Source organism: Typopeltis vanoorti, chromosome 20, assembly GCF_054136105.1.
Source record: "Typopeltis vanoorti isolate ZY-2024b chromosome 20, IOZ_Tvanoo_1.0, whole genome shotgun sequence".
Taxonomy (NCBI): domain Eukaryota; kingdom Metazoa; phylum Arthropoda; class Arachnida; order Uropygi; family Thelyphonidae; genus Typopeltis; species Typopeltis vanoorti.
Window position 1 is genome coordinate 54,077,077 of NC_143568.1, and position 21,186 is coordinate 54,098,262.

Genomic DNA, 21,186 nt, shown 5'->3' on the forward strand with positions numbered 1-21,186 from the left:
GAACATACTTTCATACTTTGATACACTATTGTGTTTTGTCTGAGTTTGTAATGTGTGTTAATATATATCTTAACCATTTCAGAATAATGATGATTGGCTAGCTGAGGAAATTCATTACGATGCTGTCCAAGTCTATTGGACTCTTTTGCTTCTGGGTATGCTATGGAAAAATCTTGGTTCTGGTATTCTGTGTACTATATGGCTTCTTTACCCTACCTTAATCAAAATGATTGCTAGCAAATTCACAAGATTTTCTCCAAAAGGTTTGAGATGCTTAAATGTCATTATTAAATCTTTTCTCATGAAAGTTTTTATTATTTTTGTAACTCAAGCATTTTTCCTGCATTTTTAACTTTAATGTACCTTATTACTTTAAAAAATATTTTGTTCATTAATTAAAAATGAGTTTTGAGACTAAGTCATCTGGTCTGAAACGAAAATTATTTTCTATTCTAGGAACTTAGATGTTCCCTTCCAGAAAATAAATGTTTAAGAGTATAATGCCATTTACTGTCATCAGAATGTTTCCTAATAGTGCATTATTGCTGGTCATTAGGCATGACATGTCAGATATGATCATTGTTTTTTATGACTTCTACCTATGAAAGGTCTTTGTAAGCCAATAGTATACACTGCTTGGAATTAAGTCAACAGACTTGCTATGGGCAAAAGTATCATGTCATGTAATGAGTCATGTGTTTGTAGCCTGTATAAATTGGAGGCATTCAGTCATAATCCCATGGATGGTAGCTTCGCACCACTGGTCACTTGACCTAGAACATGTACCAACTGTCTGAACCTGTGGTTCCTGTCTGAGCAGGATTACTATCTCACTGACTTAGAGGTATTCGGTCATAATCCCACAGATTTTGACTAAAGGAATAGAGTGAAATTTAACAGAACAGCTACGTTGACCTGGATTTTGCAGATGATATATGTTTATTGGCATATGCAACAACACATGAAGACAAAAAACAAAACTCAATAAAGAAGCCTTGACTGTTGGATTAAGAATAAATAAAACTAAAACAAAAATAATGAAACTGGATGGTCAAATTTTAGAACAGTGGAGAACTTTAATTACCTAGGATCAATAATGAATAAACAGGGAAGAGCAGAGGAAGATACAAAATCTAAGACACAGAGAGAACAGATAATTTTAACATGTTAATGAAAATATGAAGATCAAAGCAAATATCCTTAAAAAACAAAAGCAGGTTATTTAATACAAATATCAAATCAGTTCTACTCTGTCATCATCAGAAACATGGACAACAACAAAAGAAATTAGGAAAAAACTTCAAACTCTGTAAATAAATGTTTAAGAAGAATTTGACAAATAAAATGGCCAAAAAAGATATTCAATAAAGAGTTATGGCAAAAAACTAAACAAAAACCAATAATGTATGGCATCAATCAGATAAAATGGAGATGGATAGGACAAGTACTAAGAAACCTGAAAAGGGTCAAGTCAAACAAGCATTAGAGTGGAATCTGCAAGGAAAGAGAAAGAGAGGTAGACCAAAGATGAGCTGGTAGAGAGGAGTAGAAGAAGACCTCAGGAAAATTGGAAAGATCTGGTCACTTACAAATAGAGAATCATAAACAGAGTCAGATGGAAATCTGTGGTTGAGATCCTATGCTCAAATTGGAGTGAAGAGGAATAAGTAAGTAATGAATTGGAAGAATATGATGCTCCAAGTCAGTGCAACTGTGTTTGGGTGAAATGGCTGTGAAGATAGAACCGATGGAGTTTGAAAGAGATGTTTTGAGAGAATACCTTGTTGCAGGCCTATCAGTTAGCAAATTGTTGACAAATTGGGCTATTCCAGATCCACAGATGGAAGCGCATGGAGTCAACTGCAAGGGCTACCTGCAGTGGACAACCCGCCACACTCACCAAATGTGACCATTGGGTGTTACGAAGAATAATATGTAAACACTGCCATTCATTGGCCAACACATTGAATGCAAAGTTCCGGACATTGACTAGAACACAAATCTGCACAAAAATATTCACAGTCGAGGCTCACAACATGGGTTTTCCATGGTAGAAAACCGCAATATGCAAGCCCCACATTACCTGAGCAAACATGCAGCACTGTCTTCAACGGTGCAAAGAGCATGTACAGTGCCCATGAAGCTTGGAAAGCTGTGTTATGGAGCAATGAATCACGCTACACCCTCTACTGAGCAGATGGACAGGTGTGACGGGTACCCAGTGAATGTCTCTTACCAGAGTGCGTAACCCCAACTATGAAATTCAGAAGTGGCTTTAGAATGGTATGGTCCTGTTTTACCTGGTTAGACCTTGGACCTCTGTTTGTAGTGCCATGAACATTGACCTCTGAGATGTATCTGAACATTCTGAACAATGCAATGCTTCCTACTTTGTGGCATTTCTACTGATCTGATCATTGTCTTTTTCAGCAAGACAAAGCACTGTGTCGTAAAGCTGCTGCTGTAACTACATGGTTTGTGGACATGAATGTCACCACACTTAACTGGCCTTCACAGATCCCTGATCTTAATCCTCTTGAACATCTGTGGGATGAACTTGGAGCATCAAGTAAGGTCAAGGGATGTCTGCCTACAATAGTTAATGACCTGATTACATGCTTACAGGAAGAATGGCTCAAACTTCCTATTGATCGCTATCATACACTCGTGGAAAGTATGTCCTGTAGGATTGCTGCAGTCACTGCAGCGAAAGGAGGCCCTACATCTTTTTAAAGTGGGCACCATGGCTGTTTGTTTCTCACAATATGGTGTTCATTGACCTCTTTCCAGACAGTGTTTTTGTGTGTGTGTGTGTGTGTGTGTGTGTGTGTGTGTGTGTGTGTGTGTGTGTGTGTGTGTGTTGTTGTTGTTGTTGTTTTTAAATTTTCTACTTTTTATATTATTTATTTATTTTGTATAGTCTGGAAACCTTGCTCTAGAGAACAAATATGGAACTTGTTCAAGCTACTTCAGTGCTCCAATAAGCAGGGCAGTGGTCTCATACTGGGCCACAAAATTTATCTCTCATATATAGAGTGAACTGCTCAGCCAGTCAGTCCAGAAAAATTAAGATCAAGTTTCTGTGCAGAATTTTGTGCTACAAGCATCTGTTGTTGAATGAAGTCCAGGACACCAAAATTTTTCAAAGTGGTAAAAACTGAAAATTAACACCTAAAAATAAAATAAATTAGGTTCGTATTATGAGTATTATTTTACTATTTATGGTTTCTTTCCAGCATTTACTTTTACGGAATGCTTGTTTCCTCAACAAGCATATTTTACATTCACTTACCTTAGCCTCTTAAGTGAGGCTAAGGTAAGTGAATGTAAGTGTCTTAAGACATGAGAATTGTAATAAAAAATAGACATTGTGTAATAAATATAGAAATCTGTTTAAAAAGATTGATAGAACTACACTTTCTTTCGCAGATATTTAAATTTAATTTCAGGAATTTAAAAAAAAAAAAACAAAGAAAACAAATTTCTTTTTAAATCCTTTCTAGCATTAATAAGATAAATATATAAAAATTTAAGAACGGCGATAATAAAACAAGAACTTTCATTTTATACTCGATGGGCTTCAGCCCTTATGGATGAGCTGCCACTGGTGTGGGATAAAGATGTAAATGAGTACCAGCTGAGAGATTCAAGTGGTGTGATTGAGATTGCGGATACGTGGAAAGGTGTTATGCATTTGTCATGGAGTGTGATTGGAAATAAGAATGTTGCAGAAGTAAGCATGAGTGACAACAAATGGATCTGACTGTGCAAATGATTGCAGAGTTCTTGTAGAAGGAGAAATGGAAGAGGTGGAAAAAGAAAGTGGATCACTTGAGAATTGAATCAAGGATGGAGTGAAAAAAGGGATAAGAGAATAGATTGACTGATGTGAATGAAAGTGTGAGATAGACAAACATGCAGGAAAGAGTGAAGTGAGAGAGTGAGGACAAGGAAACTAGTAGAAGTATATGACAGATGAGAGAATAGAAGTTAAAGAGAGCTAGTAGAAATGTAAGAAATTTGTTACAGTCTGGAACAGAGAAAATGAGAAATATATGTGGAGATTATATTATGGTGATTTCAGATGCTTAAAACAGAAGGTTACAGACATGTTTTTCCAGAGGAATGGTGGATAGAGTAACTAGGTCAGAATAGGGATATGATGATAGCTGATTGGTAAAAATGACATAAAGGGAATTCTCAGTTGGGTAGCAAAATATTTGAGAGTATTGTTTTGAGAGCTTTCATATTTTTTGAAATATGAGTATATGAGCAGTGTTAACGAATGAATGTAGAAAGGGAAAAAGTTTTTCCTCTTTCTACATTCAAATCTCCCTTAAGACTAATACATTTATTCCAGCGATGCTCCAGCACCATTATCCTGTCCCTGTAGTGGTTCTCAGGAAGATCTGCCAAATACCCCTCTACAACTGCAATCCCCTCTTGATTCGAAGAAAGACGCTGACCAGCGAGAAAGTGTTTTAATTTTGGGAAGAGATAGAAGTCAGAGGGAGCCGAATCTGGGAAATAGGGTGGATGTTCCAACAATTCATAGTGCAGATCCCTTAATTTTCCCATTGCCAAAACACCTTTGTGGGCAGGTGCATTGTCCTGATGAAAGATGATTTTTCTTCTTCTGCAAACCGGGTCTTTTCTCACGAAGTTTTTTTCATCTAATTTAGTTAAAAGATCGGAATAATATTCCTCGGTTATTGTTTTACCCTTTTAGATAATTAAAAAATAAAATGCCTTTAGCATTCCAAAACACCGATGTCATGACTTTTCCTGCTGATGGAACTGACTTTGTCTTCTTTGGCACTGAAAACCGGTTTCTGTCCACTGTTTTGACTGGTGCTTGGATTCTGGTGTGTAATGGTGAATTCAAGTCTCATCCATAGCAATAAATCGACGCACAAATCAGTTTTATTCTTCTTAAGATGCTCCAAGCACTGTTCAGAGATTTTCATGCAAGTGCGTTTTCGATCTGTTGTGAGCAAGCACAGCACCCATCTTTCATAAAGCTTTTTCATTTGCAATTTTTCATGCAAAATATATCCTACACGTTCTTTTGAAATGCCTATAGTCTCAGCAATTTCACGCACTGTGACTAGCTGATCATCCAATACCATATCATGTGCTTGATCAATGATTTCTGGTGTTGTTGTTGTTACACTTTTTGGACATCCTTCACGTGGATCATCTTCAAGGGTGGTATGGCCATGTTTAAACTTGGCAGCCCATTTCTTAATCGTCGAAAACAAAGGGGACGATTGCCCATAAACTTTTATGAATTTTGAATGAATTTCTTTTGGTGTTAAACCTTCTTTTACAAAGAATTCTAACCTCACGATACTTAATTTTATCGATTTCAAGTGATACAGACAACACTTTTGCTTCAGACAGCTGTATAAAACAAACTACTTGATAAATGACTTGCAGTTTCACGTGGATGCTTATGACAGATGTACCAACTTAGAAAAAAAAAAATCTTGTCGATGGTGTTGCCATCTATGGCCAATGCCGAGAACTTTTCAGACCACTCTCATATATGTATATTTTTTGAAGTTTTAAAACTACAAATTAAATATATAGCTGCTTATCACAGGAATAATTTAAACAAATACCAGAATTAAGTTTTAGTTCCTATTCCTACCATTTAACTACAATCCACACAAGAGTTTGACTGAGGTAGTAGAATTTAAAGAGAAAAATATTAAGATGGTACTGTGAATTACCTGAGAGCATTATCAGAATAAAAATCATCAAATATAAAATATAAATTAATGACAGTAAAGAGCCAAAAGGCTATTTTTTTGACAATGTAAATTATTTAATTAAGGGGATAAAAAAATCCCTCATTATTTTAAAGCCGAATAAGAAACTCGAAGATCAAAATCGAAGAGTTTCATGCCGAAGAACATTCGGCAAGTTTAAGCGTGAGTCTACGCCTGGTGGTACAACATTAAGCAACTTGGAGCATAGGTGGAGCAAGCTACTATCACTGTCCTTAATGTTTTCTCATAATGTAAAACGCAGCTCCTAGGAGATGTATTACTGTTTTACATTATGAGGGAAGGATTGAGGTCTCATCAGTGAGTAGGTAGACCTGGATAATACCAAGGTTTTAGTGAACAGAGCTTACATACTTATTGTCAGAAAGGTGTACCCATCAATTAGTACTACAATAAAGAGCCAAAAGGCTATTTTGTTCAGCGATATAACTTATTTAATTAAGGGGATAAAAAATCCCTCGTTATTTTAAAGCCGAATAAGAAACTCGAAGATCGAAATCTAAGAGTCCAAGCGTTAGTCTATGCCTGGTGGTACAACACTCAATAAAGGTGGAAACCAGTCTGAGGTCTAGCAGCTGTGTTTTACATTATGAGAAAATATTAAGGACAGTGATAGTAGCTTGCTCCACCTTTGCTCCGAGTTGCCCTAGTGTTGTACCACCAGGCGTAGACTCATGCTTGGACTTGCCGAATGTTCTTTGGCATGAAACTCTTAGATTTCGATCTTCGAGTTTCTTATTCGGCTTTAAAATTATGAGGGATTTTTTTATCCCCTTAATTAAATAATTTACATTGCTGAAAAAATAGCCTTTTGACTCTTTACTGTAGTAATAATTGATGGGTACACCTTTCTGGCAATTTGTATAGTAAAAGTATGTAAGCTCTGTTCACTAAAACATTGGTATTATCCAGGTCTACCTACTCGCTCATGAGACCTCAATAAAGGTCGAAACGTAGTGACCCTCCCTCATAATGTAAAACAGTAATACATCTCCTAGGAGCTGCATTTTACATTATGAGAAAATATTAAGGACAGTGATAATAGCTTGCTCCACCTTTGCTCCGAGTTGTCCTAGTGTTGTACCACCAGGCATAGACTCACGCTTGGACTTGCCAAACGTTCTTCAGCATGAAACTCTTAGATAGATTTCGATCTTCAAGTTGCTTATTTGGCTTTAAAATAATGAGAGATTTTTTATCCCCTTAATTAAATATAAATTAATGACTCACAAAAGTTTATTTTTATTTAAAAAATTCTGGAGATGAGAGAGGACATTCATATATGCAACATGACTGCCACTATGCCCTTTGCATACTGTTGTTTCAGATGATATTGGTGATTGTTGGCATAAAAGTGGATCTGATGTACTTGCATAAATGGATGGCAACTTCCAGTTGTGCCGAATGAGACTGATTCTATTTAGTTTTCTGTCCACATCCTTGAAGAGGTGGATAGGAGGTAAACTTTGAGATTAAGCATCAAAGATGATGACCAGTCAATTTCATGATGATCTGTGAAGCATTAATTGTTATGTAACACCTCATTAGAGTCCAAAGGCTCATTGAGGGAGGGGAACCTACTCTACAGCTCTATCTCTGCCAATCAATCCAACTAACAAACCCTAACTACACCAATGCCATCTACTGCTACAATGACTATATTTTCACAGACAATCACAAACATCCATGCCCACGGCAGGATTCAAACCCGCAGCCTTTTGGCTGGAGAGCAGATATGCTAACCACTTGGCCAAACATGCTAGTAAGACCTGATTTATTCTTGCATCTGGGGGTGAGGAGGGATGCTTCATTGTTAACATTCCTGTAGTTCATAACTTTTAATCTGACCTGTGTAAGGCTTATCACAGGTCAGACTAAATGTCAGGTTGTAACTGTGGATTGTAAGAAGCTTTGAAGTACCTGCACTTATTTAAAGGAGAGCCAGATTCCAATATCTTATAGTGAAGTCATACATTGAAAAGTCCCACCAATATGGTAAAGAGAATTAAGTATTAATATTAGTGTTTATATTGCAGACTTTATCTCTGATGGCATTTACTGTTTCAAATTGCTGTGTGTTTCATTCACCTATAGCAGTGGTGTTCAGCCCTTTTTACTACGTGAGCTACTTTTCTATGAAAAGTCATTCGGCGATTTACTCTCTTATATAGATCACGTTCCCCCAACCTGATATCTGATATGCACAAATAAACAACTAAAAAAAAAATACACAACTAAAAACTTTATTTGTGTATTTAAAATTTATCACTTTTAATTATTTTAATACAAAGATATTGGAATAAAATATTTATTTCTCTATTTTGAAGAACCAAAGTTAGAAAAAACAACAGATTGATTACAAACTCACAAGTTACAGGAAATGCTGGTCGATTTAAAAGAAAAAAAAGTTAATGTGAAATTTGGCGTTGTTTGGACCTCGCAATATTTTCATAGTCAAGTTCATATGAAGAAGTGGCCAATCGCAGACAGTCATCGAAATTATCATTTGTAATTTGGTTTCTTAATTGATTTTTTATGAGTCATATTTGAAAAAATGGATTCTGACAAGTATGTCGATCCAAAACATGACAGAATTTTTCGTGCAATATCAGTTAATATTGGCAATTTTTCATGTGCATACTTCCAAATGACTTCATTGTTTATTGATTTTAAATGTAAACTATTCTGAATTTTTATGATCTCAAGTTCTACTTCAGCTTGGTTTATATCAAACAGCCCACTAACTTTATTTGAAATTTCTGTGATGTTCAAGTTTTCTTGAAATGGATTATTGATAAAGATACAATCATTTCAGTTTTATTAAAATCTTTAAATCTTGAATTTATTTCTTCCTCAACTAATTCTATTTCACGAATAAATTATTTTAAACCATAGCGAAGCATTTATTGATCTTGTTCGAAAAAAGTTTAATGAATATGGGAGATGTCTAAATTCGCAGTCATTTATATTTTTCTTTAATAAAGGTAAGTATTGTTGGAAAGTTTTTATTGAACTTAACTCTCTTCTTCTTCTGCAGCTTCTCCCACTTAAGTGGGGTCACTGTTTATTATGAGTCTCCTCCACACCTTCTTGTCTTGGGCTGTCACCACATCCAAGTTCTTCATCTTCAAGTCCTCTTCTACCAGCTCCCTCCATCTCTTCTTTGGCCGCCCACGCTTCCGCCTTCCTTGCACATCCATCTGCATGACCCTTCTTCCCACATATTCATCCTCCCTCCTCATCACATGACCAAACCATCTCAACCTTGCCTCCTGTATTTTCGCTCCTAAGTTCATAACTTTCACTGTTCCCCTGACATAGTCATTTCTCAGATGATCCTTTCTTGTCACACCGCACATCCACCTAAGCATTCTCATCTCTGCTACTTCCATCCTGCTAATGTTATTTTTCCTCAGGGCCACAGTTTCTATAGCATATGTCATAGCTGGCCTCACTACTGTCCTATAAATTTTGCCTTTCAGATTGATCGGCACCCTCTTATCACATAACACTCCAGCCATCTCCCTCCAGTTCCTCCAACCTGCTTGTATCCTGCATCCCACTTCCTTCTCAGCTCCTCCATCTTCTTCCACTGTCGAACCTAAGTATCTAAAGTCTCTCACCCTTCCTGATGACATTTCCTTCCAGCTCCAGGTCTGTCTCCTGGCCACCGCCCACTGCGCAACACATATACTCTATCTTACTTCTGCTCAGTCTCATACCTCTCTCTTCCAGTACTTTTCTCCATCTTTCCAGTTTAGTTTCAGCTTCTTCTCTTGAATCTACACACAGCAAGATGTCATCTGCATACAGCATTGTCCAAGGTGCATCTTCTCTCACCTCCTCTGTTACCACCTCCATCACAATATTAAACAGAAACGGATTTAATGCTGACCCATGATGCAAGCAAACTGTTACTTGAAAACTGTCTGTCTGTCCCAAACAGGTCCGAACACTTGTCTTCACATTTCTGTACATTTCCTGCACCAACCTGACATATTTCTCCGGCACCTTCTTCTCCCTCAGACACCTCCAGACTTCTTGCCTTGGCACTCTATCGTATGCTTTCTCCAGATCACTAAATACCAGATGTAGCTCCATTTGTTTCTCTCGATATTTTTCCATCATCTGTCGTAACCCAAAGATAGCATCTGTTGTTGATCTACCAGGAATGAAGCCAAATTGTTCCTTTGCAATCTCCACCTCCTCCCTCAATCTACCATCAAGAACCCTTTCTAGGATCTTCATTGTGTGGGACATCAACTTTATTCCTCTGTAATTTTATTGAACTTGACATGTCAATTAAATTTTTATCTCTACCTTGTAACTCTAAATTTAAATTGCTTAATTTCTTACAGAAATCTACTAAAAATGATAAGTGTAACAACTATCTTTTATCACTCAGTTGTGGATAAATATCTCCTTTTTCATCAAGAAAGTTTTTTATATTGTTAATTAATACAAGAAATCTTTCTAAAAATTGACTTCTGCTGAGCCAGCGAACATTATTGTACAACAGAAGTTTCCTAATCTGGATATTTGTCATCGTTTTTACATAATGAAATGAAGCCTGATTTATTACCTATCATTGCAGGAGCACCCTCAGTAGTAATAGACACAAGTTTAAAAAGTGGAAGTTTGTGTTGTTTCACAAATTCATCAAATGCTGAAAAAATGTCTTCTCCCCTAGTCCTCCCCAGTAATGGTATAATTTTCAAAAGTTCTTCTTTAATCTTGAAATAATCTTGAAATTGCGAATAAACACCATTAACTGAGCAATATCAGTGAAGTTGTTTGATTCATCAAATTGTAATGAAAACGCAACACACTGGTGAATGTCTGACATCAACCTGTCCTGGAAACTTTTCTCTGGCAATTGGAACTCTTCCTTTCGGCAATTTCAAATCTTGTCTGTGGCCTAGAAGTAGTCTCTCTCTAGCAACGTTTCGAACTGAGAAGCTTCTTTCTGGAAGCAGGAAACTCCTCTCTCAAGCAACGTGGATCCAGACAGTCTCTCTGACGACGACTCAGGACCGGGCGGCCTCCTCTCTGACAGCAATTCTGGAACTGAGACCTCGCATGAAGTTTGACAACCCCCAAAGAATCGGTATGAATCTTTCATCTTAAGTTTCAAGTTTGGCACTCCTTTTGTTCTCCTCCACTTTCTTTTGATTGTAAGTTGCTGGCCATCAGAAAGTTGTTTGAACTCTTTCTGATTGATTTCAGAAATGTTTACACTTAGAGATTGCAAGCCTTTCTCATACATATAAGTTTCAATAGCAATCTTTCTAATGCCGCCATGTACAGCTTCGGCGACAAAAACATTGCCTTGGTTTTTAACACTCTAACATATTCTTATTAAAGCAGTATATACAGTTAACTTCAAACAAAAACATCTAGGGGTGCTTAATGGTCAAAGCTGTATAACTGAGAGGAAACCTCCACCTAGCCTTTAAAGGAATGCGGAGAACCGACCAGGGCTTCTGACCTAATGTCCAGTCCTCACCTTCTCGTGGTGCACCTTGTTGGGTATCTACCTGGATACAGAACGAACGAGGATGGGCTGGCAATTTGGGATTTAGCCAACCAAATTGTATTCTTATTGGTTAAACCAAAATAAAAAATGATGGTATAACATGACAAAATTTCATGCCGGCTGGGGCGTCGCATGGTTAAACAAGGCCCCCCTTGTTTTCGGCAGGGAACCAGGGCAAACAGCGAAAAATCAGCTACTGGAACAAATCTGAAAACACACCCCAACTCAGCATCACCAGAGTTAAAGATCGGTACCATCAACATGAGAAGCCTCAATAGCAAAGAAATGGAGCTAGCTGAGGAATTAGATAAGTATCAGATCCACATAATAGGGGTGACTGAAACAAAAAAGACAAAAACTGGTGAGATCTTTCTGAGCAATAAATACAAAATGTTATATTCAGGCAATGACAATCAAGGAAAAGAAGGAGTAGCTATAGTATTCAACACAAAATACGAGGCTAATCTTCTTGAATGGCAGGCTCTCTCAAGTTGAGTGATGTGGGCAAATATGAGAATGGGGAACTGGACAATGAGACTTATTTGTGCCTATGGTCCCACAGAAGGTTCTAGTAAGGTAGAAGTGGAGGAATTTTTTGATGCTTTAGAAAAAGCAACTGACACAATGAAAAAGGAAAAGTTGGTCCTTGTTGGGGATCTGAATAGCAGAGTAGGAAATGATTGTCAGACATACAAAAATATTTTGGGAAAATTTGGAGAAAAGAGCAAATCTAATAATAATGGCAAATACCTGTTGGATTTCTGCTCAGGACATGGACTGGTTATTACTAACACCATGTTCCAACATACAAATGTGCACAAATTCACATGGATAGAAGAGGCAAGGAATAAGAAAAGTCTCATTGACTAAGTTATTGTTGATAGTGATGTTTTCTCCCTGGTGCAGGACACCAGAGTGTACAGAGGATTCGAAATTGGAAGTGATCACTATTTAGTCTTGATCAGGATAAAATTGAATTTCATATTGAAAAGAATAACATGTAAGAAAGTTTTAAAACGAATAAAAGTTGAGCAGCTCTCAGATGTGAGCTGTAGACTAAAATACACAAAGATTATCGAAGAAAAAATGAAAGAGTTTGAGAACAGGAACCAAACCTTGGAGATTAAGTGGTAAGCCTTGAAGAAAACCCTAATTGATTCAGCCAGAGAGGCATGTGGTTGTCTGCAAGGATAGAAAAATCAGGACTCCATGGTGGACACAGGAAGTTAAAGAGGCAGTGAAGGATAAGAAGAAATCATATGAAAAGTTCCTGGCAAATAAGTCAGCTTTTACTCTTAGAGAATACAGAGACATATGTAAGAAAGCGAAATACTGTGTAAAACTAGCTAAACAAAAGTCATGGGAGAACTCTGGCAAGAACATAGAAAATAAATATCAAGAAGGTGGTAAGATATTCTGGAGGTTGTTGAAGAAGCTTAGAAATGGAGGAAAGAGTGTTGTAAAAGGAGTTAGAGATGATAAAGGTGACATGAAAACAGGAGAAAAAGATATCCTTGAAGTATGGAGTAATTACTTCGAAAAATTGCTAAATGAAACAATCAGTGATGGCACAGTGGTAAAAAAACATTCAACAGGCATACAGTCAGGAATACATATCCATACTTGAAGTAGAAAAAGCCATCAAAGGCTTGAAATGTGGAAAGGCAGCAGGAGTAGATGATATTCGACCAGAAATGCTGAAGTATGGTGGTATAAAAGTCTTGCAGTGGCTGCACTGCATAGTTCAGAAAGCCCAGACAGAGAGACCAATTCCTGATGATTGGAGTCGATCTCTAATAGTGCCCATATATAAAAAGGGAAATAAAACTGGATGTGAGAATTACAGAGTTATTTCCCTACTGAGTGTTCCTGCCAAGATCTCTGCAAGTATACATGAGAAATGGTTGAGAAGAATTGTGGAAGAAAAGCTTGGTGAAGAACAAGCTGGATTCAGGCCAAATAGAGGCTGTCAGATCAGATCTTCACTTTACGACAAATAGTTCAGAAATCATTGGAATATAACAAAGATCTGTATTTAAGTTTTGTTGATCTGGAAAAGTCATATGACAAGGTGCCAAGAGAGAAGCTATTCAATACACTACAGTTATATGGTGTCAATGGGGCATTATATCAAGCAATACTTAATTTGTATTTGAGTTGTAAGTCAGCAGTTAGAATTGAAGAAAGTACAGGTAGATGGTTTAATGTTAAATCTGGCGTGTGAGACAAGGATTTACATTATCCCCTCTGTTATTCATTATCTATATGGATCACATTATGAAGGAAAGTGGTATTAAACATGATATCAAAATTGGAGATGTTAATGTCAGATCTTTGCTTTATGTGGATGATGTTATACTTCTGAATAAATCCGCTACAAGTCTGCAAGATTCTCTGACTAAATTGAATAGCTGTTGTAATAGATATGGTATGAAAGTCAGCAATAAAAAGACAAAGACAATGAAAATAGGCAGAATCATTGAAAATGTCAACTGTGTTGTGAATGGAGAACCTGTGGAACAAGTAAAACATTTCAGCTACTTAGGCACGATTTTTACTGAAGGTGGTAAATTAAATATAGAAATGGACAACAGAATCAGCAAAGCTGGTATGGTGGGAAGTCAATTGAATAAATTCATATAGAATAAGAGAGATTTTAGTCGGAACACTAAATTAGCTGTGTACAAGACAGTGTTCAAACCAGTTTTAACTTATGGATCTGAGAGCTGGGTCAGAAGTATAACACTTGACCAAAGACTAGAGACCGCAGATATGAGAGTCCTGAGAAAGATTATAGGCGTGAACAGATGGCATCAATGGCAATATCATATTAAAAACGAGGATATTAGGACAGAATTTGACATTGTCAGCATCCAGGAATGCGTTAGCAGAGCTAATCTCAGGTGGTATGGTCTCTTAAACAGAATGGGCGAGGAAAGATTAGCAAAACAAATGTTCTCTGCCAGGTTGTCAGCAAAACGACCCAGAGGAAGACCTAGATATAGGTGGATTGATACGGTACAAAGTGCCTTAGACGATAGAAATATAAGATCTGATAATGTTGGAGTCTTGACAAGTAACAGACTGATTTGGAGGAAAATTGTAGATCGGAAGTTAGTAATGGTGTAAATTTTTGATGTGGTACTATCATATCCTGTACACCCCATGACGGTACATGTCTGGAATTTGGCGATGATGATGACAAAAACATCTAATACAAACTATACCGAGACAAAGTTTATTTTTTTACAATATTCGTAAGGGACTTAACTATGTAAAAAATCGATGTAATGTGCTTTGGAATATTTAATATTTAAGCTATAATCGAGTTTTTACACTTTGCTTATACTGTAATCGTATTCTCTCGGCTCACTGTTTGACTTCCACTGATCCAAATTAATTAATTTACCCGGACTTATAAGAAAATTACTGATTTGACAATTTTAATAAAAAATGAATAAACAATAGCAATACACTTAAAGCCAAGTAAAAATAATACGAAATAATGATAAATAAAATGTTATGTTTTCAGTTTTAATTAAATTTCTAAGTAAGGAGGAATACACATTGACCAAAAATCGCTCCACGATCGACGGGTTGAACACCCTGACCTATAGCATGCAATTGCTGTTAATAACTATTGTGGATGAATTAATTGGAGAAAGTTAAACTTTCTTCTGTTTCGATAGATAGCTCTGTTTTATGTGGTGGTGGTGATGTCAAACCTTTGCATAATATACAGCTAATTTAGTGTTTCGACTAATTTCTCACTTTTCATCCTCTGCTTGATTCCCACTCAAATGGGGTCACTGTAGATCAACTTCAGCCATTCAGGTCTGTCTAATCCATGTTTTTCTCTAATTCTGTTGTCTGTTTCCATATTTAATTTGCCATCTTCACTAAAAATTGTGCCTAAATATCTGAAATGTTTTCCTTATTTCATAGGTTCATCATTATGTTATTGGTATTTTTGGTGTTCTGCCTAGAGTATTTTTATAGTCTTTGTCTTTTTATTGCTGATTTTCATAGCAAATTTATTGTGGTAGTTATTCAATTTAGTTTGGGAATCCTTCAGACTTGGACAGAATTTATTTGGGAATATAACATCATGTGAGTAAAGTGAAGAGCTGGAAGGAAATGTCTCCAAATTTGATATCAATTTAATGCCATTCTCCTTCATAATGTGATGATTAATAGTGATGATCATTGCGCCCTTGGCTCACACCTGCTTTAATTTGAAACCATCTTCCTGTATCCTCCTTCAATTCTAATTGCTGACTTACAATTCAAATATAGACTATGTATTCCTTGGTAAGTCAATTAAAATCTAAGAAAAAGAGGTGATATGGTATGGTTGATTCAATCTTAAAATTTACGCTTACTGTGTGAGTCACTACTAGTTTCCTGGGGGCAAAAATTAAAAATATGACAAATGTAATTGAAAAACAGTACAGCAAAGCAAAAGAGATGTTAGTTTTGGTAGGAACTAATAATTTTGGTAGCAACAAGTATAGTGAGAGAGAGAGGATAATAAAGGTCTGTAGAAGAAGTGAGAAAGAAATGTGAGAGTAAAAATTGTAGGTTTGCCAACCAGATATGACATTACTGACTTAAAAAGGAGGACAATGATAGCAAATGATTCCATGCGTGGACTGTGTTAGAGAAATGGATGTGAGTTTTTAGGTGTGTGTGGAGTGTGTTTGATGGCAGAGAAGACTTGTATAAGAGGGATGGCCTAAATTTGAATTCATTTGGCATTAGGAGCCTGGGAAAAATTACTTATTGGTATGAGACCTAATGCAGAGAGTCAGGGAAACTAGATCATCAAGGGAGGAATGGGAAAAATGTGTGTGAAAGTTCAGCTAATGCAAATGTGATAAAGATATGAATGGCTTCGAACATGGTTATGTATCTCGCGATGGGGTGGAAATGCTTTGGCTTCAGAACTTTTGAGTATGCCTGGGGAGAGAAAAGAGAAAGTTCTGCAACAAGGCCAAATGAATTGCATATCTAATTATAAGAATAGGCTAGGTGGTAATTTGTTATGTCTATACACAAATGCCCAGAAACAAAGGGGTTGAGTTCATCTTTATTGAATACAATATGGCCTAAGATTGTTGGCATTAGTGAAACCTGGTTATCAGAATCAGATATTGTAACTGGGGTTGGGTGTAGTATTTTTAGGATTGACAGAAGAGATAGGAGAGGAGGGGAGTACTACTAATGATATCAGATAAGTTAAATCCAGTTAGGGTAGAAATGCAAGAAAATAATGATGGTAACAATATCCCATGTGATGGTTAGTTTGAGGCTATCTGGTGGGAAGTGGAGGCTAACAAAATGAAATATATGGTATGGTGTTGCTACAAATCAGTTGCAGAGGACAAAGAAATGTATTGCCAATTTAGCCATATGGGTACTTAAACGAGTGATTGTTTTGGTGACTTTAATTATCCAAATATTGATTGGGTAGAAGAGAAATCTCATAATGAGAATGAAGAGGAATTTATTGAATTGTTGCGAGACAACTTTCTCAAGTTAGTATGTGAAAATAAAGAAACTTGAGGTTAAAGAGTGTCAGAAGGGATCTCTGTTAAGAATATGACTACTTTATCGCCAGTTGGTGATAGTGATCATGCTGTGCTTTCTTGGGAAGTATATAACGGTATTGATGCTCCGATTAGAACAGATTACATGTTGAACTACAAAACTGGAAATTACAATCAACTTAGGAGAATGCTATCTTTGGTCCCATGGTGTCAGTTACTGAATAGAAAAAATGTCAGCATTGTATGAGAATCTTTGAAAAAGTGCTTAAATAGGTGATATCTGAATGTATGCGTAGTTTTCAAAGAATAAATATGTTGGGAATGAAATGAATGTGCAAACTTATTAGTTAAAGTTCCACATAAAGAAGATGATGTGGAATGAAAATAGTGAGAGTAAGAGCAGTTATGAAATATATAAAGCTCAGGCCAGAAAAATAACAAGCATTGTGTGGCAAGCTAAATCGGAGTATGAAAAGAATAAGCTGGCTACTATGTAAGCTAAAGTCAACCCAAAAGAATTTTATCTTTATGCCACAAGCAAAAAGAAAGAATGAATGTGGAAGAATAACTTTATTGAATGCAGATGGTACTGTAGTGTCAGAAGCTAATGAGATTGTTCAATTAATGAGTGTACACTTTTCCTTATAAGATATATCAACTAGATATATGTAGCATGATGGTGCATAGTGCTACTGCTACGTTGGATGAAGAGTTAGAGGTTCGTGAAAATGAGGTTGAAGAGCTGTTGCATAACCTGGATAAGAATTTGTCAATATGGGCAGATGGAATATCAGCATGCTTGCTAAAGGAATGTTCAACCGAATTCACTAGGCCTTTCAGATGTTTGTATAACTTGAGTTTCAGCTCAGGAATGGAAGGAATGTATGATAGTTCCATTGTAAAAGGGAGTACAACTGATGTATCAACTACTGACCTATCAGTATCTCTGGTGTGATAGTGAGGATTTCAGAGAAGTTTGTAAGAACTTGTGTACAGAAATGGGTAAACAAACAAGCCATACTCTGCAAAGAGCAGCATGGATTAACTAAAGGTAGATTATGTTTTAGCAATTTGCTCATATTTTATAACAATGTTACAACCAAATAAAGGGAATGGATACACTATGATAATGTTGGATTTTGCTAAGGCATTTGATAGGATACTACACAAAAAGCTGTTGCATAAACTGGAGAATATGGGATTGGAATATAAACTCTTGACTTGGATCAGGAAATCATTGTCAGACAGATATTAAAAAGTGGTATACGGTAGATGTGAATCTTCCAGATTTAAAGTGACCGGTGGTGTACCTTAGGATTCGGTCCTTTGGGCATTGTTGTTCATTCTATACATTAATGACATCAGGAAGAGTCTAACAAGAAATGTGCAGATAGGCAGGGCAATCATAGATTCTGCTGATATCGAGAACTTACAAAATGATTTAAATAGGTTGGAAATTTGGGCAAATGAAAATGGCTTTCAGATTAATGCGGGTAAATGTCGCATTGAATGCACTTTGGCATGATGAGATTTCCAGCGGCATGTTATGTTAGCGGGGTTATACCACAAGAAACTGACGAGGCTAGCGATCTTGGAGTAATGGTGGATAGGAATTTGAAATTCAGAGGTCACATAGCAAATGTTGCAAATACATTGTAAAAAAAAGGGGTACTCCTAAACAAAAGTAGGCTATATTAGCCATTAAAATAATAGTTGCAAATACAACTCAGAGGATAATTGCAATGTTGTAGTGAATCTTCGCATGTAGGGATAAGGAAGTGTCATTTTGCCTTTTTATAAGGCCCTGATAAGATCACACCTGGATTATTGTGTGCAGATTTAGTCTCTGAGGTTCCAAGGGATAAAGAAGCTGTGTGGAAAGGGTACAAAGAAGATCCTTTCTTTTAAGCTTACACAGTGATCCGAATGCATTTTTGAAAATTATGGAGACAACTACCATGTTTGAATAAAAACTTTAGTTTAATATAACTAAAATCTACATTCGACGTTTCGACCTTTATGTTAAAGTCATCTTCTAGAGCATACAACTATACACAGAAAACAAGCTACACTACAATCAAACTGGTTTGTTAAAGATACTGACCAACCGCTACAACAATTGTTGGCCTGACCTCTGGTGAAAAAAAAATAAAATAAAATAAAATAAAAATTATACATCAATGTTAGAGTCCTATTATTGGTGTTATCTGTTGGTTGTAGAAATACATTGGGCACAACAACAAGTATCTATCTATATGCATATATCAACATCATGATTATACTTGTACATTCCAGCCAGTTGGTATGGAATGGTTTCTAATACTAGCTGAAGATTGGCTAGAGTCCTGACTTATGCTGAATCTTATATATTAGGTAGGCTGAATGTGTGCCATCCAGATCCTTGGAATTTTCATGCCATCTTTGTTGTTGATATTTGGGTGGTTTATCAGGATTTCGCAGGCTTCCTTGAATTTCCTTACACACCACGTTTCTGTGTGGTGTAAAGAGCAGGTGCTTTTCCAGTTGATTTGGTGTAAGGTGTTGAGCACGTGGTCTGATAGGCCTGCTTCACCATAATGGTTATATTTAATGTGTCTAATGTGTTCTTTCTTGCGTATGGGGATTGTCCATCCTGTTTCACCAATGTACAGTAAGTTACAGGTGCAGCAGATGCAATAGACTCCAGGATGTGCTAATGGGAGGAGAGGATCCTTAGAGGAGTTGAATATGGTTTTAAGTTTAGTGGGTGGTTTAAAGGGTGGCATTGAGGTTATAATGTTGTAGGATTCTGTTGATTTTTTTCTGATAACCCTTTAATGTATGGGATGGCTGTGGTTTTACTGTAATCTAGGTTCGTTTTTGTTGTTGTTTTATGGAGTATTTTATTAATAGTATTTTTGTTATAGCCATTATTTATGAATGTGTTGCTGATGATTTTTAGTTCTTGTTTCAGGGCTTGCTGGTTAGAGCAAATTATTATAGCTCTGTTTTTAAGGGTGTTAATGACTCCATATTTTTGTGATGGGTGGTGGTATGAATTAGCATGTATGTATTGGCCAGCGTGTGTCGGTTTTCGGTAGACCATGAAGGATAGACTGCCTGAAGGAAGACGTGACTAATGTGTCTAGGAACAGGAGCGAATTTTGATTTTCAATTTTGATGGTAAATTGTACGCATTCATGTTGTTTGTTCAGGTGGCTAAGGAATGTGTTTAGCGTTTGTCGCCCGTGCGGCCAGATTGAGCCAGACCGCATGGGCGACAAACGCTACACACACTGGCCAATACATACATGCTAATTCATACCACCACCCATCACAAAAATATGGAGTCATTAACACCCTTAAAAACAGAGCTACAACAATTTGCTCTAACCAACAAGCCCTTGAAACAAGAACTAAAAATAACACCAGATAACACCAATAATAGGACTCTAGCGTTGATGTATAATTTTTTTTTTTTTCACCAGAGGTCAAGCCAACAATTGTTGTAGTGTAGCTTGTTTTCTGTGTATAGTTGTATGCTCTAGAAGATGACCTTGACATAAAGGTCGAAACGTCTAACATAGATTTTAGTTATATTAAACTGAAGTTTTTATTCGAGTACGGTACAAAGAAGATTTACAAAGATTATTATTATTTGTAACACCTCCAAGGAGTCTGAAGACTCGTGGGAGGACACCTATTATACAACTCCGTCTCCACCACTACACTGAACCTCTACTACCAATCATCTACAGCAGTGTCACCTACTGCCCACCACAGCTAGTATTTTTTGTCTGTAAATTGTATGTGTTCTGAAGGGCCGACTTGTCTGTATGCGGGATGAAAAACCCGAGTTTCCGGGAGAAAAAACCATGCTACCTCCGTATGAGATCAGCTAACTCACCTTCGATTGAAAAAGTCCATATAAAGATTCCTCCCATCATGACGAGACTCGAGCTTAGGCCTTTTCCAATTGAAGGGCATAACGTACTGTCATTCTTCCAATTGCGCTACTGAGGCAATTATATCCAGATTATGGGATTTAAATTATGAGGACAAATTGTGAGTATGTGGATTACAGACTCTTGTTAACAGCAGAAATAGGAATGATACGATAGAGGTCTATAAACTTTTGAATGGGTGTTATAGGATATCATCTGATGAAATTTTTCATTATATGGAAGGTGGGGACAGAACATGGGGCATCCATAGAAGTTAAGTCTGTTCACGGTCTAGGTTTTTCCTCTAACGGAGCAGTGAGTGAATGGAGTTTGCCTTTAGGAGTAGCGAGTGCATCTACTGTAAAAATAATTTATGACAGCTGGAT

The 21,186-nt window shown here is 36.7% G+C and overlaps 1 protein-coding gene across 1 annotated transcript in view; it reads left to right on the forward strand.

Moving 5' to 3' along the window:
* The window catches only part of LOC150095443 (endoplasmic reticulum metallopeptidase 1-like), a 331,828-nt gene that overhangs the window by 142,902 nt on the left and 167,740 nt on the right, over positions 1-21,186 (forward strand). The window contains exon 8 of the mRNA XM_090410677.1: positions 83-263. Coding sequence (XP_090266803.1) covers positions 83-263 — 181 coding nt within the window. The remainder of the gene's footprint in view (positions 1-82; positions 264-21,186) is intronic.